Source organism: Penicillium argentinense (genome assembly GCF_028826775.1).
Source record: "Penicillium argentinense strain IBT 30761 chromosome Unknown utg000004l_segment0_segment0, whole genome shotgun sequence".
NCBI lineage: Eukaryota > Fungi > Ascomycota > Eurotiomycetes > Eurotiales > Aspergillaceae > Penicillium > Penicillium argentinense.
The window spans coordinates 1,753,020-1,775,323 of NW_026622663.1; the positions used below are offsets into that span (position 1 = coordinate 1,753,020).

Sequence of the window (22,304 nt, forward strand, 5' to 3'; positions counted from 1 at the left end):
AAACAGGGGCAAACGAGCGGCTGTGGCGATAGAAATACGAGCAAATAAACATGCCGATATTGCCCACGAGCCAATCAGCGGTCAGGGAACACTCAGCGCCGAGTGTTCTCGGTCGCGGGCCGAAAACAAGACCCTTTTGGGCACCGACCGGCACTGAGCTTCACGGTGCCGGTCGGTCATCGCACGGCTGTGATTCCCGCGCGAAAATTTCACTTGAAAAAATGAAAAAGGAATGCCCGTACACTAGCAGCACGGCAGGCGAACAGCCACGCAGGTCGTCCGAGGACGTCATCGCCATGCTTCAAGTCTCACCCGAGATCTCCACCCACATGCTTCCGTACCATCCTCTACGTGCGTTACCCGTCGCGACCCTCCATTCACCTACGGGTTGCATATACCCAGTGGGCCATGATCCACCTGGGGTGGGTTCCGAGTACCCCTAAGGGGAAATCCGCGGGCTGCAGCGATGCAGGCAAGCGCTGGAGAGTCGGGTACAGAAGAGCAGAAATCTGGATTAGAAGAGCAGAAGAAGAGTTCTCGAACGCGAGGTGTCAGTGCTGGTAGAAGTACGATGTGGTCGTCAACAGACGGAAACACAGGGAAGTTCCGCGCGGGCGGTCAGGCAACTTTTTGGGCTGGCGGTTTCAGTTCCGCCTGCCTAAATCGGGGGCGGCAGTCATGATGTCATCGGCACCCCACTAGGAAGATGCCGGGGCGATCGAACCTTTACAATGCCACTCTGCTTGACCGGGAGCGGTCTATTCGGTGGAGGGGCCGCCAATGGTCAGAACGTGGTTGCCGCTAATGCGTTGCTCCCTAGTGTGCGAATGTGAAGAGCGAATCCCCAGCGAACGGTGCCTATCTAGCAAGCACCATGCGGGAAAGTTGTCCGAGGGGCGGGCTCTATTTTCAGATCTACAACGAACGGGAATCCGACGTCCGGGTTCAGTCCGGATCGTTTGGGGGGTTGGGTCGTTTAGCCATAAAACCACCATCTCATCGTTCGCGAGGCTAGAGACAGGTTCGCGCCAGGCTTTTAAAAAGATCACAGGGCAGGTGCCAGTGGCACCCGCCATCACCGAAAACGGCTTCCTGGCGGCGACAGCCCTCCACGCCCACTCGGGTGTCTGCCGCCAAACTTTGATACAAAGGAGAAATCAATGATCCGGACCAGTTTTGGGTAGTCAATGACGCATCTTGCACGTAGACCACGGAGGATGGATACTGTGCGGCGCTTGCACCTTTGTGGTCTAGGGAAGAATGGCGCTGGTCGCGCTGGTTGGGTATATATGTAAGAGATTTGGCAGGATTATGGGTCCAGCATCCACCCAGGCTCCATAACCGGGACTGCTGCTTGAGGGAACCGATCAGCAGGCGAATTATTAAATAAAACGATTGCCAGCTTCTCTACCAGTCTTGCCCCTCTCCAATCTTCCTCCCACTTTGTATTGTGCATCTCTAGTCCAGTGACACCCTTATCGACAAGTCGCGGACGAACCAATTTTTTTTTCCCTTCTTCTCTCCATCCTTTTGTCTATATTCATCTCACAATCATGCCTCGCTTTTCTGATGCGGATCTCGGCGGCGACCCCGCCAGCCCTGGTGGCCCCCCTCCTGCTCCCAGCGATGGCACTGCCCGCGAGGACATCCACAGCTCTGGCGTTGCCATCCCGGCCGCCGACAACCACTCGCACACCATTGAGGTGCCTGCTACCCGCAGCTCCATCAGTGACATCCACATGCAGCGTCTGAGCCTGTCCCCCTCCATGCGGGACCGCCGGGGCTCGCGCAACTCGTTCGGTGTTTCTCTGCCCATTCCTCGCGAGCCGCGGAAATCACGCATGTCCGTGGCTGAGAAGCCCGGTTCGGCGGCCCGCGACATCCTGGCCTCGCAGGTGCAGGATACCCAGAAGGAGAAGGTTGCCAAGGTCAAGAACATGTGCTTTGCGTTCGACATTGACGGTGTGCTGGCACACGGCAACAACGCTATCGCGGAGGCCAAGACCGTTTTGAAGATTTTGAACGGCGAGAACGAGCTTGGTAAGACATCCCGGCGGCATTCCCGAAACATCCTGTTTGCGTGTTTCAAGATGCCCACCCGTTCTAAAGGGCGTCTAGACTAATCTGTTTCATCCAGGCATCACCTTCCCCTACATCCTCCTCACTAACGGTGGTGGTAAGACCGAGGACGCTCGCTGTGCGCAGCTGTCCGAGGTGCTCGGCTTTCCGATCTCGACCGACCAGTTCATCCAGTCGCACACTCCCATGCAGGCTCTTGCGGAGTACTACGAGAACGTGCTCGTCTGCGGTGGTGAGGGCTTCAACATCCGAGGCGTCGCTGAGAACTACGGCTTCAAGAACGTAGTGCACCCGAAAGATATCCTGGCCTGGGACCCCACCATCTCGCCGTGCCGCAAGTTCACCGAGGAGGAGATGAAGGAGGCCAAGCCCCGTGACTTTGCCAACTTCAAATTCGACGCCATAATGTGCTTCGCCGAGTCGCACGACCAGTCGACCGAGTACCAGATCATCCTGGACCTGCTGCTGAGCGCCAACGGCCGCCTGCTGACCCGCGCCAAGGACCCCGCTGCTCGGGATGCCGTGGCCGGCCACATCCCGATCTACTTCTCGCAGGGCGACCTGCTGTGCCCGACCGAGCACAAGGGCCCCCCTCGTCTGCACCTGGGTGCCTTCCGCGTCGCCCTCGAGGCCCAGTACAAGGCCCTGACCGGCCGCGACCTCGAGCGTATTGTGTACGGTAAGCCCGAGCGGGCCACCTACATTGTCGCCGACGAGGTGATCAAGTCGTGGATGGAGCAGATCTACGGCGAGAAGAAGCTACCGGAGAACATCTACATGATCGGTGACAACCCGCAGTCCGACATCATCGGCGGTAACCTTTACGGCTGGAACACGTGCCTTGTCCGCACCGGTGTGTTCCAAGGCGGCAAGAATGACGTCAACAACCCGGCCAACTTCGGCGTGTTCGACCACGTGCTCGACGCCGTCAAGGCTGCCATCCGCAAGGAACTTGGCAACGACTTCAAGTTCGAGTGGAACCCTCCCAACCCGACCGGCTCTTCCTCTTCCGCCATCCTTGAGTAAATCGACGCATTACTCAGATGGGAAAAGAAAAAGAAATAATGTGATTCCCCAATGTTCAGATTGAATTTTCTTATTTTCACTGGTTTCGACTTGTTTACTTTCTGTCACTTTTGTCTCGCGGTCTTGAACACCCCGTCAGATCTTTCTTCTTTTTTTCTTTTCTTTTCTCTTTTTTTTTGCATTTTTCTGGTCATTACCAAGATGTCTTTAATCTTGTTTGGTATATCGCAGCTATGGTTACTGCGCAGGTCTCAACCGATAGATCTTGCCGAAGTCGGCTTGACAGAATTTTACGAATAGCCTTACGAACATAGACACGTCTTTCTACTTAGGCACCACCCTACCAGAGTACGAGTACACGATCAACTTCCGGTGAGCACGGTGAGCTTGTTAGGACCTCAGCCTCGATCGGGAAAACCATGACCCGCCGCGCACACAGCCTGCGCACGGCCCGCAGGCCCCACTGCTATCCATATTTGTGAAACATGCGTCAGCCACCATATCCTTGTTAAACCAAGATGGTGAGAGAATTGACGTGGAAGCCATTGACTCGAAGGCTAGTCGTGGCAGCGGGGACGAGATAGGGCTGGTGTTGTGCGGAAGTCAGCCCCGAAGAGAGCCAGTGGACGCTGCAACTAACCTTGGAACCAACTTGAAGTCAACAGTCAAATAACGTGCTCCATTATCATTACAATTGCTCTATACGCAGGCTCTATCATACAAACGCGTTCACATCAAAGCCATGGTCATATCTTTAGCTTGCCCAACCCCAATTCCAAACCTCTTCTTCCACTCTCATCCCACCACCCAAGACTGAACAAGAACCCAGCAAGAACACCCCTTCGAGACAACTCCGATCATTAAGCCACTCCGACCCAATTGGAATGAGACCCTCATCAAGCATCGCCTTCGACCCAGCCAAAAGACTAACCACCACCCCAATACTACACGGATTCTTCGGCAACGTGCGCTTCATATCAATCGCCCAGACAGCCGCTCCCGCCGCAAGAAGCATCAACCCTAGAAGGACCTCCAAAAGCCGCGTCGAAACCGTACTCTGCACCAGGCGAATCCGATTCGGATCGCGTAGCGTACCCGTAAATTGTGGGAGCTAGTGGTTGGTCGTGGACGCATTCTGTCGAAACTGCGAGCCCATCCGCTGCGCTTGCACAAGGCCGCATACCTCCTGGTGTCGGGCGTGGAGACGGGTAGCATTGAGGAGCTCCTTGGGCGGGACGCCGTCCTGCCCGTAGACAATGCGTCGACGAAGCCGTTGAAGCTCTTCCGGTAGGGAGTGATAGGTTGACGACTCCCATACCGACCATGAATCGGTCTTCGTACATGCTATCGTCGATCTCGGTTTCGTATTTTGCGGTTTCGTCGTGCACGACTGGTGGGGTTTGTCGTGTCGATGGTGTATGAGGGCTTGTCAGGGTCAAGTCTGTTTCGACGGTCTCGATGTAGGATTCACAGCTCATCATGTATGCCTTCGTTGGCGTCGGAAAGCGTCTTATAAGCTTAGCCGTAGAAGATGAGTCATTTCACGCAGTCGATCCATTGGGTGGTTCAGATGAATTTGGCCTCGGTCATGAAACCGAAGTATCCATATGGCATCTCCCAACTGAAGAGGTGTGGTCTTGTGCCCATGCGACAGTTGAAAGCGCATGTTCTCTGAATCATGAATGTCCAAAATGCCTTTTCTCATTCGCCGATTTCGATCACCTTCCAACTTCGATTTGCAGGAATTGATTTCAGAGAGCATCTTGCTGATGAGGACATTGTATGTCTCGAGCTCGTCGGGAAAATGAGAGTCTGTGATGTTGAAGCTTGTGGTTGTTGAGGCTGGAGCTGAGTGGTAATTCTATTTGTCGTAACAATGTCCGCTTGCGAATTTACAGCATCCTGGGAGGCTTACCTCCCTCTGGAGGGAGGCTTTGACCCAATTCTCGCAAAATCGCACATGCGAGCGCGATGTCGCTAGGTCGCTTGATTTGTATTTTGATTTCGCGATATAAAGTGAAAATTTTAATCGAGATTTTTTGTGCCCAGGTCTGCAATCTGGATAAGTCTAGCGACGGCCCCTATTGCCTCGAGACCGGACATTATTACTCTGGCTCGGCGGTGTTTGAAGTGGGCAAATATTGATGGTGGGGTGGAAAAGGGGCCAAATATGGGGACAAGCTCCGTTTGCTTCAGGTTTTCAGCCTCGGATACTCCAGGATTATATATGCACTCCACGCTGCCTAATTTGAACTACAAATTGCCATTTAGAAGTCAAATTAGTAGTTGTTATTCGGTTTTGGGTCTCTTAATCCGATTTCAAATCCGACCCTTCAATTTCTGGGCTCATTTCCGCCAAAAGAAAGCATTAGGGGAAAAGAAGGAAATTTACGTCAGTTAAAGATAGATCACTGCACCAATAAAAATGAGCATACTAGAGCCGGTCGTTGTCTTCACAGTGTTGGTTATTACTAGTAATATTTAATGCAGATCATCCGCACATAAACTATACAGAAACGACAATTATATTTAGAGGGCATATTAATCAATAGGTCCCAGGAAGGGAGAAATTTGGCCAAAAAAATACATGCAATCATTAGGGAAATGCCAGGATAAATGTGGCCTTCCACAGCCAAGAAGCACACGTCACAAAAGACATGTCGTGTATTTGACCTTTAGGTAAATGACCACTTAGAATAGCTGCATTAGACAGAAAGTGGAGTTGCCAAGGATGAATGTCATCAGACAGGGATGTTGGAAAAGTACCTTCACGTATGTAAGACCTTTTCACCCCGCTCAATCTGCAGGACGGCTCGTTCTTGGGTGTCTAGCTACTGCATCTAATGTATCTTGTCTGTAGCAATACCCCGCGAGAGAAGAAAGCGTGCCTGAGAGGCCGATCAATAATCACATGTCGAGACTGGTACGAAATACCCCCTCTTCAAGCAGCGATTTAAGGGCAGGCTTTACCTGGCGTGATGCAACCCTCTTTTCGTCTGAAGAGCTTTCCTATCCTAAATCCAAAGGAAAGACATGTTTTTCTCAGTCTGGAACGGACTTTTTGCCATCATTTCTGGAATCTATGCTTTTACCTTTCTCCATGATCGTAGAAGACAGCGCCCTCCTCTTCCTCCTGGGCCTCGAAGAATACCAATCATAGGCAACCTGCTAGATTTGCCAGGTCCGGATCAGCAGGACTGGATATACTGGTTGAAGTATAAAGATCGATATGGTGAAGCTCGAACGGTACTACGCCTGAACTATGAAAGAATGCTAATCCTGTTTGAGACAGGCCCTATCAGCTCGCTCAATGTTCTGGGAGCGGAAATTATTATTGTAAATGATGCGCGAGTGGCCGTAGAGCTGCTGGAAAAGAGATCCAGAATTTACTCTTCGCGACCACGACAAAAGTTTCTTGACATGTAAGATGCTATACTTTCTGCCCCGATAGTGAGATCTGTGCGACTGTGATAATGACCGCTTTTAGGTCGGGATGGTCCAAAGTTTTGGGAGCCATGAATGACCCAGATCGTTTCCGGAAGACCCGAAAGCACTTTCATCAAGAGATAGGATCGAATATTTCTGTCGCTTCCTTTGATCATGTACAGTTAACTGAGACGAGCCATTTTCTGCTGAGAATCATGAACGAGCCAGAGAAACTCCAGGAGCACATAAGAAAGTCGGTATCTCATAAATTCGAGACACAACACGAATTAAGGGAGCGAGAGAAGACTAACCATAAAGCAGAGAGGCTGGCGGTATCATTCTCAAAATTGCCTATGGCTATATCATCGAAGCTCACGATCGAGATCCCCTCATAGACCTGATCAATACAGCAATGGCCGATTTTGGCCAGGCGATGCTAGCAATGACATGGATGGTGGATTTTATCCCTATACGTGAGTCATGAAAGCAGATCAACAACAAGCAACGCAATCTCCAGTATCTAATCGACTGAACAGTAAGATATCTACCAGCGTGGCTCCCTGGAGCTGGGTTCATCAGCACTGCGAAGGAATTCGAAACCAGATCAAAAGCAGTTAGTGATGTGCCATACAATTTTGTCAAACGACAGATGAAAAGTGGCCACCTCATACCGTCTTTCCTTTCAAACGCCTTGAAAGAGAGCTCAGTCGAACCTGGATCAGAGGAAGAGGATATTATCAAGTGGTCGGCGGCCTCATTATATGGAGGAGGAGCTGACACGGTCAGGAGAGCACGCCCGGAATGCTGATCCCATACTGACAATGTACTAGACGGTCTCTTCAATTGCAAATTTCTTCCTTGCTATGGCGCTGTTCCCTGAGGTACAGCACAAGGCCCAGCAGGAAATTGACAAAGTGGTCGAGAGTGGTCAAATGCCGCAGTTCCGCGATCGTGAGAACCTCCCATACGTCAATGCCGTGGTCAAAGAAGTCCTCCGTTGGCACCCAGTAGTTCCCATAAACGTGGTACACACATCAACACAAGATGATACCTTCGAGGGATATTTCATCCCAAAAGGATCCTCCGTGATCACCAATTTATGGTGAGTTGTTATATTACGATTTTGAACGCGAAGACAGGCTAATTCGGATCGTTCGTTATATAGGGCATTTACCCACGATGAAAACGTATACCATGATCCGATGGCGTTCAAACCCGAACGCTTTTTGGCTACCGATGGCCATGTCCCGGAAAGAGACCCTCATATGCTCGTGTTTGGGTTTGGCAGACGCATCTGTCCTGGAAGGAATCTCGCTGACTCGAATGTCTTCCTCTCGATCGCACAATCTCTAACTGTGTTTGAGATTTCGAAGCCAATCCGGGATGGCAAGCTCCAGGATATCCCGATCAAGTTTTTACCTGGTGTTATCAGTCATCCCGCGCCATTTGAGCTCAGTATCAAGCCACGGAGTGAGAAACATCGGGAACTCGTTCAATCCCTAGAGCAACTTTATCCGTGGGAGAAAAGCCACGGAGATCTTTTATCCGGTGTACCCGCAGGTACCAACCGGATGGAGATGGGACAACAATAAAGGGGATCCCAAATAGGGTATATGTCAACGGTGCGAGGACCACTGAGCTCAGGCCTGAGCCGGAAGGCGGCGACGTCGTTTGGTCCCAACGGCGCCGACAAAGTTAAGGTTACGGCCACGACCTTATTTGGGACAAGGTTATCTTATCTGATTTTGCCAATAGTTTATCCAAATTGACATTGATGAATCATTCGGGGAAATCAGGAAAGGTGCAAATGTAGCAGAAGTAACTTGAAAAGTAACACGTGCAGCTGAAAGGTCTTCATCACAGTGGGAGAATTGTGCCATTATTTAAAGGAAGGTGCTCGTGAGCTACTCTAACCAGCTGAGTAGCTTGGTTAAAGTAGTGGGCCTTTTTTCATGCTTCCAGACATCCCGAGAAACGTTCGAAGGCGTCTTTCCAGAATCACATTTCACGTTGGTATTTGCTCCAGTCTGGACAAGCTCCTTGACGACACCAAGATCCCCACACTCAGCCGCGATATGTAGTGCCGCTTTTCCACCCAAGCAGCACGCACCGAGTGAATCTGGATCGGGGTACTAAACAAGGGCTCGTGAATAATTCCGCGATTTGTTTCCTAATCAAAAAAAAGCACGGTGGAGTTCTCTTCCACCCACATAAGAAAACCCACGAGTCATGGAGGTGACAAGGTGAAGAGCAATAAACCGCTGCTGGGGATCGACAACGAAATTAGGACGCGGCTGCAGAGCCAAAAAAGAGTGCAGCGCCGGTAAACCGTTGCTTGCATTGCGAGCGACCTCGTGCCCCAAAACTGTCAACGGACTCGGCGCGACGAGCAAACCCGATCGTTTTCTCGCAATATTGGAATTTGCGCCGCGAGATATAGTCTTGTTAGCGAGATTGAAAGCATTGCGGTGAACGGCTACCTGGAATGCAGTCTCTGTATCTGCTGAAGTATCACTATCTACCGGTAATCCTGCCACGATTATGTCGTCCAGAAGGGTATTGTCGTCATCATGGGCTTCATTGGAAAGCAGTTAAGGTGCTGTCCATGTACGCTGACCGCTAACATCAAACAGGGGGTACAAAGAGCGTTGATATCGGCACCATGGCTTCGGAGCAAGTGGAAGAGGGAGGGCCGGTTCAACGAACACTTTCTAGGGGGGGGTGTTTGCTCCTCTGGACTAGCTTGCGTATTGCTACTTTACCCTTTTCTGAACCACTTTAACACTAGGATACCCTTGCAGGCCTCATCATGGGCCTCGCGAGCGGCATATTGAAGAGGTGCTTGATTCTGGTGCAAGTTGAATCGCATGAGCTATTGCCTTCTCTTGAAAATGAGCCAAGGTGGATCACAGGTTCGAGAGGTATTCTGTGCCGTTCCGTATGATCCTGGAAAACTTGTCATATTCGTTCAAAGCATTCTTGGCAAGTGGACTGTAATGTACTGCATGTCGCAGATCTCTCCATGCCCTCCCTGTGGTCGGCAATTTAGCAGTCTCTTCAAGATGCTGAAATGCGCTTCAAACAATCTGCATAGTGATAAAACGCGGCCCAGTCTAAAGGCGACAGATGCCCTTGTCTGAAGCGAAAGTTTGGATCAGCTCCCTTAGACAATAAGGATGAGATGAGGCGAAGTTGGTTTTTGTGGACTGCTCACATAAGTGGCGTCCCCTAGAATTGGAAATCAACGTCAATGATACAGGGTACGTCGAGTACGAGATTTAGCAGGTTGTGAAAGCGTCCACATTAGTGCCGCCTCTTTGAATCAGATCATTACATAACGCCGAGGTATTGACTTTGAAATCGAAAGATATCAACCAGTGAAGGTGGCTTTCACCATTTTCAGACTGAATGGATGCCTCAGCACCTTGATCAAGAAGAAATTTGACACTATCTAGATGTCCAGCTCGACATGCACATAGGAGCGCAGTTTCTCCGTTGCGATTAGGCTCGGTGACTGCAAGTTGAGAAACTATCCCAGTTTCAGAAACTAGCGCACCGAACGCTGCAGCTGCATGGACGTAATTATCTCCCCTGTTGTTTATGACAATATCTGCGAGCTCCACTCATGGATCAACACTCTCGGGAACAGATTCTGCGCTAAATAGTGCGGCCTGATTCAGGCCGTAATGACATCGATTACCAATGAAGCCCGGTTCCAAATTTGACCATTTTGCTCATGTGGGCGGCCACAGTGGGATACAGTTGTTTTAGATCTTCGAGTGTCATCCGGGATCCTCTCAGTGCATGGCCCTTGAGATATTTCAGCACTGGGATGTCATCGAGTATTGGCTTTGAGCATGCATTGAACATTATATAAAGATATTCCTGAGCGATTGCATGGCCAGCTGTGGCCCCTTTCGTCCAGATGTAAAGGCCACCTCCATCATTCGATGGATACATTCAGAAAAACGGCATTTAAAGAGAACTTCCGAATCGGATCGTTGAGCTCAATCAGAGTATTTGCCACGATAGTTTGAATCCTTGGTTCGAGGTCTATCATGTTTTGTTCAGAGTATCATTGATGCTAACTTCACATTAGGTAGTGAATATTTTCCCTTAAAGTGTCGAAAGGTACCTTGCAGCCGAGTTCTGACCAGCTGACTTTCTGCGGTGCTCTGAAATAATTCTTATTAGGTGTGAAAACACATTTGAGCAGACCTAGAGGCTTACATCTCCTTACCCTTCGAGATTCCCTGGTGCTGGGAAGATCCGACCTGAGTGGGACTTGAACTGCTGGGACCTGGCTGGGCTGGAGGCTGAGATCTAACAGGCGTGTAGTAAAGTGTTTTGGGGCAGGTGAATTGTTGGTAACGCGATAGACGACATTCAGTTGAAGATCCTTCGTTTACGGCTTGGATAGCATCGAGATCAAGACTTGCCAGTCCTCTGCATTTAATTAGCGATGAAGCTTCTCTGTATTGACTAATTCCTCACCAGGCTATTTCCTGCGCTTGTTGCTCAACAGCCTGAACTTCGAGGGTTCGAGTTATGGAAAGCAAGTCACGTCTTTCGGGGCTTTTCCCAAGCTATAAGAACATTCTGCAAAGCACGGCGGTCTCGAGGTGTTGCGGGATCTCTATCTTCACGCAACCAGACCCGACCCGACCTGTAAACAACGTATTTTGGGCGCTTAGGTGCCTTTATAACTTTCTCCAGGGACCAAGTTCCCATTTTTGATTTTCGATATATTCAGCGGGCTCGGGAGGGATTGCCTGACGTGTGACAGCAAAAGAAGCGCCGTGTCCGAGAAGAAGAGAAGAGTCGACGGCCTCACGCTGAAGAAACGTGGGTGGAATGTGTAGCTTCGCAGTATCGCGGGTGCGATGGGTTGGGAAGACGGCATCTAGCATGTTTGGAATGTACTGGTCGATTCCGACAAGGGAAGCCACTTGCTAGTTAAATTGGACATGTGGATCGTGGCCGCCACGCTTCTGGTGGCAGGGGAAGATCATCCTGGTGGTTGGAGATCATTGTCGCGTTGAAGTGAGACAGATATTCTGGGCGGGTTTTCAAAATTGAGCAGGACTTGTCTTTTGCCAAGTTTGAGTAGAAGATTTCCGATTGTGCTTATTTCCAGCCACAGATCCCAGCAGATGAGCTTTTTTTGAATAGTTGTGACCATCGCGTCGCGATGAATTGTCTTCAACACCCTCGTATCGCCCGTTAGCCGCAGGCAGCCGCCGATTCTCAAACAGGGCAGGGGAGCAGTCAACCATAAATAGTCAGCATGCTGCCACAAGTATTTCTCAGCTGGCGATTCGAAGTAAAAGCTATATGCCATGACAGAGACCCCTTCCAGCGTGGCCGCTGGCGCGGTGAGTGTGATTTCGCTTTCCCTGCAACTCCTCGGAGGCTGCATCAAGGGATTCATTCTGTTGTTTACGGCTAACAACCTCGGACAAGATTCGTCGACGATTATTTGCATGCTGCATATACAAGAAATTCAACTCACCGAATGGGGCTGGAGATCAGGCATTTTGCGAGATGAGGGTATCCTTGACCTATGCCTTAACGCCAGGCCTGTCGAGGAGTCCCTTCGGCGGCTGCAAGATCTACTGCTAGATGCAAAACAGCACAAGAAGCGATACTGCCTAGATATAGGAGAGAACAGCATGCCAGAGCCGCGGTCTTCCGGCTTGATCGAAGCTCCTTCTGAATCGCCTTCCGTGTCCGCAGGGAGTTCGAATGAGACACATCGATGGATACTGAGAAAAGCTGGCATTTCTCAGGAGCCTGGGATTACGAGGCGCCTTTGGTGGGCAGACGTGGGTAAAGAAAAGGTTACTGGGCTTGTGTTCGACGTACAGTCTCTTATTCGCAGGCTTTGGGGTTTACTCGACCCCTGGCGACAGGACGATCTTCTTGACGCGACGAAGAGGATGGGCTCCTAACTTATCTCAATGAACAACAAGTTCGATCAATTATCTTCGCCTGCTGAGGCGTTCGACAATTTCCCCCCGGGTGGGGGGTGTCAGTGTCATGCTTCGGATCCCGATCTGAAGGCGTTCGCTGTTTCTGCTGGAGTGAAGGCATCGCGAGTAGGATTAGGGAAGGCGACCCGAATCCCATCGACGTGCCCAAACGACAGGCCCTCTTGAAAACACTTGCGCCCCTTTCGCGCTTGAAACTCTTGGGTTTCAGTGCACTGAAAAATGAGAGCATGCGCGTCCCCGAATATGAGGGGAGACGGTATTCAGCGAGATGAAAACTATCGACCGAGTGGTCCGTAACAAGATTCTGCCTCGAGCGGAGAATCTAGCAGCCCTTCTCCGTCTCCCCGAGGGCGAGATATTTCGCTCGTTGACGGTCAGAGGAATTATTGAAGAGGACGACGTTATCCCGTTCGTCTTCAACAATCTCAATACACATCACACGCAAAGCTTCGGTCGCTCCTTGAGCTCTTTGGAAACAGTGGCCATAAACCACCCAGCCTCACCATCAGTATTCAGCTGGCTCTTCGAATCGCTCACATTGTGCGAGAATATCCTGTTCTATTTAACGAACAATACGACAGATGCAGCAGAGATTCTTCAGGATTCAATCCTTGCCGGCTTTTCCTTTGCACGTCCCAGCGCACCGAGCGATATCTCGGAGCAGCCTTCCGCCGACCACAAACAAGACACCCCGACACCCGGCAGCGCCCTCGGTGAGCCCACTGAGAGCTTCATGTGTCCAAGGATGTATGCTCGCTTGGAACCGTACTACTCGAATTTGCAGAGTGGCGGGCGCTTCGCTACCTCGTTGAAGACGTCAATGTTGGCGTCGGCGATGTTCCGCTGAGCCGGTTGGTGCGGTTCCAGCCATTTTTACTGCGCGTGCGCGGCAAGGGCGGGACGTCAAAATAAATGAAGGCAAAGATGGGCGATCTGTATACAAAGGCCTGTCTGGAGTGCCTCGGCGATGGCGTGGACGAGGTGGAATTGGAGACGAAATCTATGGTGCAAAGCCCGGTCAGCTCGGTTCTGTCGTGCAGCGGCTGGCACAGTGTAATGATTTGCGAAAAGAGAATAAACCTAGTCATTTTGAGAGGGTTGCCGCAATATGCGCAGGGAAAGTGGAGCCTGAAGTGACAGGCAGAGGTCGATAACTAACTAACTAGATATCAAAGTATAGCAGCGTACTGCAGGCCGTTCTGCATGCCAGGGAACCAGGGACCCGGGGATCAGGCCACTCTTTTGATTTTCCCTATCGTCGATATTACGAGAAACGGACTCGCATGTCTCAGAGATAACTGCCAAGTTCTTGGCTGCTAGGCCTCATTGGATGCGTGCAGAGGAATGCACAGGGAAGCTTTGCCTCGGTGGAGTCTTTGCTTTTCTTTTGCTGCAGGTTGCTTAGTACACGCGACTACGGGGCACTCTCCGCCCTACTCGACGACCCTGGCTGAGTGCTCGAGCAAGAAGTACCCTCACGCAGGCGTTGTTTGACTTCTTTACCCGTTCTGTGGGCACACTGTTGCCGATGTGATTAACAAAAAGGCCAGGAACAAATCGCCATAACCGAAATAAGTGTCCCGGCATCGAATAACCGTGTAAATATCTTCAGCTTGAGCGATGGCACGTCGCCCCGCCTGCTTCGCTTACTAGATGGCAAAGCAGCTTCCGAATTCCCCCCGGACCTCATTACCACATCGGGGTTCGCCCACTCCACTCTTCGGCTATTTCCGATTTCCGGCCTTCGAGACTTTTTATCAATCATATCTGATCTTTTTTTATTCTTTTTAAGCAATTCTGTTTAAAACTTCCACATAGCAACAAAATCGTCTATTTACTTGTGACCCCAATCCATTGATCTTGGAGAGATTATCACAAGATGGCGGCTAGTACCGACGACCTCCCAAAAGACCAAGATTTTTGCGATCCCGAGCGACAACGCATAATTGAAGGCGACAGCCGTTTTAATCGCCTCGGATGGAAGCGCCTCACTGTTCTCTCAATAGTCGAAGCAATTGCCCTAGGCAGCCTGGGACTTCCGTCTGCATTCGCATCGCTCGGCATGGTAGCAGGTCTGATTCTGACTGTCGGAATCGGCCTGGTTGCAATGTACGCCGGCCATAACATCGGACAAGTCAAGCTGAAATACCCACAAATCGGGCACTATGCAGATGTTGGCCGACTGCTGTTCGGAAAATGGGGATCGAAAATCTTCATCGGGAGCTTTGTCTCGCTACTGGTCTTCGTCATTGGATCACACTGTTTGACAGGTGCAATTGCATTCCAGAACATTACCCAAAGCGATGTATGCTCGCTGGTGTTCAGCATTTCGTCCGCCGCGATTTTGATGATCCTCGCTATTCCACCTTCTTTTTCTGAAATTGCAATTCTCGGGTACGTTGATTTCGCGTCCATCGTGATCGCGATCGGGGTTACTATGATTGCTACCGGAATTCAATACACGAGTAATTCAGCCGTCAGTGCCCCTGATATTGTTCCGTGGTCTGCTTGGCCCAAGGTCGGCCTTACATTTTCTGGTGCTATCGTTGCAGCAAACAATATCGTCTTTGCCTACTCATTTGCTGGTTGTTTACCGTCTTTTATGGAGGAAATGCATACCCCAGAAGACTATATCAAGACTTTGTGGGCGATGGGAGGCATTCAGATCGTGGTTTACAGTCTTACGGGTTCAATCATCTATGCTTTCGTTGGTCAGGGAGTACAATCGCCTGCTTTGCTCTCTGCCGGCCCTGTCATTTCCCGGGTCGTATTCGGCATCGCACTACCAGTCATCTTTATATCTGGATCGATCAACACGACAGTGGTCTGTCGCTACATTCACGGAAAGGTATACCGCGACTCGATCATTCGCTACATCAACACTAAACAAGGCTGGATGACCTGGATCGGTCTGGTATTCACCATTACAGTCATTGCATGGGTTATCGCAGAAGCAGTCCCTATCTTCTCAGAGCTGCTTTCCATCATTTCATCGCTTTTTGTTTCGGGCCTATCCTTCTACCTACCACCGGTCATGTGGTATATGCTTTTGAGGGAAGGATCATGGTACGAAAAGAAAAATCTGAAGACCGCAATGTACAATGGAGTGGTATTCCTTGTGGGAATTATTTTGTTCGGGTGTGGCACGTATGCCAGTATTGATGAGCTGGTAAGACCTCCCCTTCGCATATTGAGTGGACTTAGCTCATCCGAATTACGAGATTACAAAATTTCAGTCGGGAACTGTGGGAAAGCCCTTCACGTGCTCGTAGGGGACACTGTGATGTGTGACGGAAGAGCAATCCGAAGTAAGAGATGATGTGTAATAATCCAGTTTCGAGTTCAACCCAATTGGTGTATTGGTCGATGCCCTCGAGCTTACTTGCCTAACGTGGCTAGCCCTATGATCTACAGGAACTGAAATAGGAAGCTTGGCTATATTCCAACTACCTATTGGTAGAAGCTGTTTAAAATGATGTCACAATGCGTTTTTATGATTAATTAAGCTGTTGGAATACCCAAAGGAGGTTGGCCATGACCTCGCCCTACATTCCAGCCCTTGCAAACCCCGTCGCTAGCCGGCTCTACACACCAGCCGAGAATTCCCCCTTTGGATGATCCTATGCCCCACGAGTAGCACGTCAAATCTCGTGTTAAATTATTCTCCTTGCCAGGAAACACCGTCTCGGGTCCACGCCTCCACAGGGTGAAACCATTCGAAGAGTCGTTGCATGCCCTTGGGCGTTGTATCGCGATGATTGAATTCCCGGTCTAATTGCATGATGAGAAAGAGCATTATGCCAGGATACTGTACTGCACTAATCCGAGGTCCAACTCCTTGTTTCCGGCTACCGCTTTGTACCTTGGAGCTCAACGCAGCCGATGTTCCATCCCCGCCTTGCCCTGAATTCCTTCCGTCACTTGACGGATACTTAGGCTTTCTATCCCTTTCTCCAGAAAAATCACCCGGAGCATTGCTGAATGTGACCTTACCGATAGGATTCTGGCTCATAAGATAAGCTCTTAATTTTTCCGACCTGAGCTTGCTATCACAACTATTGTTGGGAAGCTAACGACACCTTAACCGATGCCATGGAAGACACGAAATATTTATCCTCGGACTCCAACACAGGCGAGGAACACGAGATCGCACTATGTCACGAAAATGAAACCAAAGAAACCGTTGGAGACAGCCGAATACCGCGGATGGATGGGGGGTTTCATGCATGGATGTTTTTAGCCGCTTCTACGATGATAGAAGCTCTTGTCTGGGGTAAGCAAAAACACTACCCCACCACAGTGATACTACAGGAAAGGTCTTTATTTAAACATTAAATGCTAATAGTTTGGATAAACAGGATTTGCATTTGCCTTTGGAGTTTTCCAAAGTTATTATCGCGATAATGAATTGTTCGAAAATTCAAATATGGTGGCCGCTATCGGCACATGTGCAACAGTTAGAGGCCCCGAACGCGTGACTCGATGGAACGAATTCTGACCAGACCATTAATTAGGGCGCAGCATATCTGTGCTGCCCATGTGCGATAATTGCGATGATATTTCTCCCCCGGCTGGCACGATGGTTCTCAACAATCGGACTGAGCATAATGTGCTTCTCCCTCGCCATGGGATCGTTTTCCACGAACATCACTCATCTCGTGCTATCACAAGGCATCGGCTTCGGAGTCGGTGGCTGTATAGCCTACAGCCCTTCGATATTATTCATGCCCGAGTGGTTCGACAAAAAGAGGGGACTAGCGTTTGGCATCGTCTGGGCTGGATCAGGATTATCCGGAATTCTTTTCCCGATTGTACTTGAGAACCTTCTCCGACGATTTGGATTTCGGATGACGCTCAGAATACTTTCGGCTTTACTCTTCGTCCTGCCTCTTCCATTCCTGTACTTTCACAAGTCCCGAGTCCCAGTCTCAAGTGGAGTAGCTCAACGCCGGTTGAATACTCGATTCCTCTTCAACCGAGTCTTTGTCATCTACCAGCTGGTAAATATTTTCGAGGCACTGGGGTTTTTCTTACCTGGTATCTATCTTCCCACTTTCGCCCATAGTCTTGGGGTCTCCAATTTCTTGGCTTCGCTCACGGTGACGGTCTTGAATGTGGCATCCATCTTCGGCAGCATTTCGATGGGTTTCTTGTCGGATCGCTACCATGCACTGACGTGTATCTCAATTTCGACCGTTGGGACTGTTCTTTCAGTCTTTTTGCTATGGGGATTCTCCTCCCATATTGCGATCTTGCTGGTCTTCTGCTTCGCGTACGGGATTTTCGCGGGTAGTTTCTCGGCGATCTGGTCGGCGATAATACGAGAGGTGCAACAGGCGGATTCGGCCTCTGATGCCACCATCATCTTCTCAGCAATTGCATTCGGACGAGGAGTCGGCAATGTTGTCAGCGGTCCGTTTAGTGAGATGCTGCTTCGGGTCGATAACTGGCATGGTCATGCGCAGGGGTCATATGGCAGTGGTTATGGACTGATCATTCTGTGTACCGGACTGACCTCTTTCATGGGAGTATTATGCTGGGTTGGACGTGCCTTCAAATGTGTATAAATCTACGTTCTCGGGAGTGTGCAAACTCAGGAATTGACCTTCAGAAATCAATTTCCGACAAAACCTCCTATACATCTGAGGGGTCGAGATTCTAGTACATAATGGAAGTTTGATGCTAGCAACACCTATAGATCAATTTGATTGATCTTCTCTCCTTCTAGCTTTTCCAGGAAATTGACAACAGCCTCGCAATAATAGTAAGAAAACACAGACGATCGTGTCCCACTTTCCACTCTCAATGCCCCACCGTTACTCTGCTGATGTACCTAACGGAGCTATGGGAATCACCGCGAGCCAGCCTGCCCATCAAAATCACAACTTGACTCAATGTCTTCCAGAAATTTGGCCCCGTCTTGGTCATATTGTAGTGCATAACAGGATATCCATGGATCTAGATCACTATTCGTGCGTTGTGTTGTACTTCAAAGACCGGTCAACCCCGCTGACTGCACATGACGTCAACACCCCTCCGTTTGCATTTCCGATCCGGTTTTGACGTCGACCGCTTGGATGTTTGCTGCATTTTAATAAAAAGGGCCCCTCATCGTTCAATGCAGCTACTGTCCCTCTCTCATCTCACCATCAATTGAGAACCATCAAGATGAGCGGCTTCAAGTTCCCTGTTGACCTCGGTCAATTCAAGAAGAACCTCTCGCTGGATCCCAGCAATCCCACTCTCTCCGCAGATCAGAAGAAGGATCTGCTGCACAACATCAACATCTTCCGTGATGCCATTATCGCCTTCACCGCAACCGGCGCCGCGCGTGGTGTCTCCGGCCACACCGGTGGTCCCTACGACACGGCCCCCGAGGTCTGTGTGCTGCTCGCGATGATCGCCAACAACAAGAACGACTTCATCGATACCTTCTTCGACGAGGCTGGTCACCGTGTGGCCACCCAGTACCTACTCTCTACCCTCGAGGGCCACCTCGAGCCCGAGCACCTGCTCAACTACCGCGATGCCAACTCCAAGCTGCCCGGTCACCCCGAGCTCGGCCTCACTCCCGGCGTCAAGTTCAGCTCCGGTCGCCTTGGACACATGTGGGGAATGGTAAACGGTATTGCCATGGCCAACCGAGATAAGAACGTCATTCTGCTGGGCTCCGACGGCTCCCAGCAAGAAGGTAACGACGCCGAGGCTGCACGCATTGCTGTGGCTCGCAACCTGAAGGTCAAGCTTTTCGTTGACAACAACGATGTCACCATTGCTGGCCACCCATCCCAATATCTGAAGGGCTATGACATCGCCAACACCCTCAAGGGCCACGGCTTGCATGTCGTCCGTGCCCAGGGCGAGAACATCGACTCGCTCTATGGAGCCATGTGCGAGGTCATCAACTACAACGGCCCTGCCGCCGTCGTCGTGGACCGAACAATGGCCGCTGGCATTGAAGGAATTGAGGGCGAGACTCACGCCCACGATGTCATTACTGTCGATATCGCCCGCAAATACCTCACCAAGCGCGGTTACAGCGAGCAGGCGCTTGCCTTCTACGATCAGATTAAGGGCCGCTCCAACCCGCACGAGTACCTGGGTTGCAGCAAGGACAAAGGTGCCAACCGCTCCATCTTCGGTGAAGCCGTCAACGGTATCCTCGACGGTTTGAGCAAGGAAGAGGCTGCCCGCCGCGTCATGGTCATTGACTCCGATCTGGCGGGTTCCACCGGCCTCAAGGCCATCGCTTCCAAGCATCCCGAGTCCTTCGTGGCATCCGGTGTCATGGAACGCGGCAACTTCTCTGCCGCCGCTGGTTTCGGCTTTGGCAGCAACGGCAAGGACCGCCAGGGAGTGTTCTCTACTTTCTCTGCCTTCCTGGAGATGTGCATTTCCGAGATTACCATGGCCCGTCTCAACCACTGCACCGTTCTCTCGCACTTCTCGCACAGCGGTGTCGACGAGATGGCTGACAACACCTGCCACTTCGGCCTGAATCACTTCTTCGCCGACAACGGCCTGATTGAAGCCGACGACTGCTCTCTCTATTTCCCTGCAGACGGCGAGCAGATGAAGGCTGTCATCAAGAAGATCTTCTGGGACCGCGGCATGCGTTTTGTCTTCTCGACCCGCTCCAAGGTCCCCTACATCCTTAAGGATGGCGTTGATGAGAAGTTGTATGGCGGCGACTACCAGTTCGTCCCTGGTAAGGAAGAAGTTATTCGTACCGGTACTGCCGGATACGTCGTGTCCTATGGTGACATGCTGTACCGCTCGCTCGACGCCGTCGAGCGGCTCCGCAAGGAGGGTCTTAATGTCGGCTTGATCAACAAGCCCACTCTTAATGTCGTTGATCAGGAGACTCTGAAGCGATATGGTGAATCTCCATTCGTCGTTGTCGTCGAGTCCATTTCCCAGAAGACTGGTCTGGGATCTCGCCTGGGAACAACCCTTCTGCAGCACGGATACACGCCCAAGTTCAAGGCCATCGGTGCTGTCAAGGATGGCTGTGGTGGTCTGTTCGAGCAGATCAACTTCCAGGGTCTTTCTCCGGAGAACATCGCTGAGGCTATTAAGAGCGTTGCTGCGGGAAAATAAACGACTGGCTATAGAATACCATCTTCCACGTATATCATGTCAATTTCAAGTCATTAACGTTCATAAACCATCTCTATCTCACCACTGTAGAACAAAGTCACACCTATCGTGGTAGTTACTCCTGGTCCTCAGGATGGAATACCAAAGCCCGCACCTCAATACTCTCCCGGTCAGCCTCATTTTCTGTCTCAGGGTTGACAAACGCCGAATGAGGGACCCTTCGCGCCCGCCCATCCGTCTTCGAATCAAAACACTTGATCAAAGTGACCAAATTAGGCATCTGTCCATACCGATAATACCACTTAATATTCGGATCCGGCTTGACGGCGAACGTCTCGCCCGCACGATCCGGATAGATCAATCCCACAGGCACCAGGTCGTTGTCAGACACAGTATGCGCGTCGGCGACGGTCAGAGGATCTTTGAGGATCGTGCGAATCGGTCGCCAGACGTTGATAATTTGATAGCGACCTTTCAGCAGCTCGGGCGCATCTTCGGGAAGATGGTATGAGACTCGATTCTTGGAGGCTGAGTAGGTCTGGTCTATATGGACGCGTTGGACGGGGCCTCGTAGAGCAGCTTCGCGGGATGCATCCTTTGGTGCGCGGCGGATGGTATGGTCGAAGATGAAGACTCGGGAGCCGCCGGTACTATTCATTTGAATCAAGTGTTAGTTTGATCGAGCAGAGTGGAGCCTTGCTGCAGGTGACTAGGGAAATACAACTATCAAGTGGGATCAGCACATACGCATCCTTAAGTAGCCGCTCCGTCTCAGGATAATATTCGCGCTTAATCTTCTCATCATCCAAGAAATCCTTCTCGGCGCTCTCGTGGTAGTAGAACTGAAATCCCTGATCGTCAAGCGAATAATCGAGCTCGCGACCACTGACATCGTGAATAGTAACAGAAATCGACACCGTCGGCTTGTCATAAGTCTCCGGCTTCCCGACGTAACTCGGAGAAGGAGGCGAGCCATCTTCATTTTCCTTCAGGAAGTTGAGAGTAGTTTGCACATGGTGTGGTTTGTCCGAGACCGGGATGGATGGCTTCTGCGCCAGACTGGGGCCGTGGCCTGCTGAGACTTGAACTGCTGCCGAAGCCATAGTGATGAAATCGTGTTGTCTGTCTAAGATCAGTGACAAATCTATGCTATCGCCAAGAGAAAGATGGGATCTCCTTGCGTATCTTATACTATGCATATATTGCGGGATGGTGGACTTTCATTTGTCAGAAAGCAGCACGCAATAGACGTCTCACATAGAGAAATGCTGATAAATGCAGCATTGATGCCATGGCAGATGACAACTCAGCATGTGATTGGGAAGGCTACTATTGATGAATAATTGCTGCTGGGTAATTTGACTGCCTATACGCTGTTGATAATGTCATTCGTATCGACGACTTGCAATAGGATCATGTTGATTCCATAAGCCAATCCCCGCAATTTGACTCGGTGGATGAAATCTCGATCCCACCACGCTCACAGCAACGGCGCTGTCTACTCGGAAGATCCGGAAAACAATGTAGAGAGATGAAAGGAACATAAATTCCGGATGACAAATTCCCTGCAAGTAGAAAGCACAATGCCATAACATGCAGGTCTGAAACTATTCGAAATATATGTTTGGTTTTCAGTAAAAAGGATAGCCAGAGCAATAAATCGAATTTGTAAGCAGTAAC

General features: G+C 50.5%; 9 protein-coding genes across 9 annotated transcripts; 7 read left to right on the forward strand and 2 right to left on the reverse strand.

Annotated features, from left to right (window-relative positions):
- Positions 1–1,553: 1,553 nt before the first annotated feature.
- Positions 1,554–3,105, forward strand: N7532_003564 (uncharacterized protein; the record flags this gene model as incomplete). Its single annotated transcript, XM_056616058.1, has 2 exons — positions 1,554–2,040; positions 2,138–3,105. The coding sequence occupies 2 exons, from the start codon at positions 1,554–1,556 to the stop codon at positions 3,103–3,105; spliced, it is 1,455 nt and encodes a 484-aa protein (XP_056476415.1).
- Positions 3,106–3,859: 754 nt separating this feature from the next.
- N7532_003565 (uncharacterized protein) lies at positions 3,860–4,586 on the reverse strand (the record flags this gene model as incomplete). The annotated part of the gene is made up of 3 exons (XM_056616059.1): positions 3,860–4,216; positions 4,289–4,386; positions 4,424–4,586. 3 exons carry the CDS (start codon positions 4,584–4,586, stop codon positions 3,860–3,862), a joined length of 618 nt encoding a protein of 205 aa, XP_056476416.1.
- Positions 4,587–6,138: 1,552 nt separating this feature from the next.
- N7532_003566 (cytochrome P450) lies at positions 6,139–8,123 on the forward strand (the record flags this gene model as incomplete). Its single annotated transcript, XM_056616060.1, has 6 exons — positions 6,139–6,527; positions 6,593–6,784; positions 6,853–7,004; positions 7,083–7,312; positions 7,362–7,633; positions 7,697–8,123. The coding sequence occupies 6 exons, from the start codon at positions 6,139–6,141 to the stop codon at positions 8,121–8,123; spliced, it is 1,662 nt and encodes a 553-aa protein (XP_056476417.1).
- Positions 8,124–11,870: 3,747 nt separating this feature from the next.
- On the forward strand, positions 11,871–12,482 carry N7532_003567 (prion-inhibition and propagation-domain-containing protein; the record flags this gene model as incomplete). Its single annotated transcript, XM_056616061.1, has 1 exon — positions 11,871–12,482. The coding sequence occupies one exon, from the start codon at positions 11,871–11,873 to the stop codon at positions 12,480–12,482; it is 612 nt and encodes a 203-aa protein (XP_056476418.1).
- A 310-nt stretch (positions 12,483–12,792) lies between these two features.
- On the forward strand, positions 12,793–13,436 carry N7532_003568 (prion-inhibition and propagation-domain-containing protein; the record flags this gene model as incomplete). Its single annotated transcript, XM_056616062.1, has 2 exons — positions 12,793–13,237; positions 13,309–13,436. 2 exons carry the CDS (start codon positions 12,793–12,795, stop codon positions 13,434–13,436), a joined length of 573 nt encoding a protein of 190 aa, XP_056476419.1.
- A 967-nt stretch (positions 13,437–14,403) lies between these two features.
- N7532_003569 (uncharacterized protein) lies at positions 14,404–15,843 on the forward strand (the record flags this gene model as incomplete). The annotated part of the gene is made up of 1 exon (XM_056616063.1): positions 14,404–15,843. One exon carries the CDS (start codon positions 14,404–14,406, stop codon positions 15,841–15,843), a length of 1,440 nt encoding a protein of 479 aa, XP_056476420.1.
- Positions 15,844–17,131: 1,288 nt separating this feature from the next.
- On the forward strand, positions 17,132–18,091 carry N7532_003570 (uncharacterized protein; the record flags this gene model as incomplete). Its single annotated transcript, XM_056616064.1, has 1 exon — positions 17,132–18,091. One exon carries the CDS (start codon positions 17,132–17,134, stop codon positions 18,089–18,091), a length of 960 nt encoding a protein of 319 aa, XP_056476421.1.
- Positions 18,092–18,692: 601 nt separating this feature from the next.
- Positions 18,693–20,624, forward strand: N7532_003571 (uncharacterized protein; the record flags this gene model as incomplete). The annotated part of the gene is made up of 1 exon (XM_056616065.1): positions 18,693–20,624. The coding sequence occupies one exon, from the start codon at positions 18,693–18,695 to the stop codon at positions 20,622–20,624; it is 1,932 nt and encodes a 643-aa protein (XP_056476422.1).
- A 115-nt stretch (positions 20,625–20,739) lies between these two features.
- On the reverse strand, positions 20,740–21,727 carry N7532_003572 (uncharacterized protein; the record flags this gene model as incomplete). The annotated part of the gene is made up of 2 exons (XM_056616066.1): positions 20,740–21,274; positions 21,372–21,727. The coding sequence occupies 2 exons, from the start codon at positions 21,725–21,727 to the stop codon at positions 20,740–20,742; spliced, it is 891 nt and encodes a 296-aa protein (XP_056476423.1).
- Between the last annotated feature and the right edge of the window lie 577 nt (positions 21,728–22,304).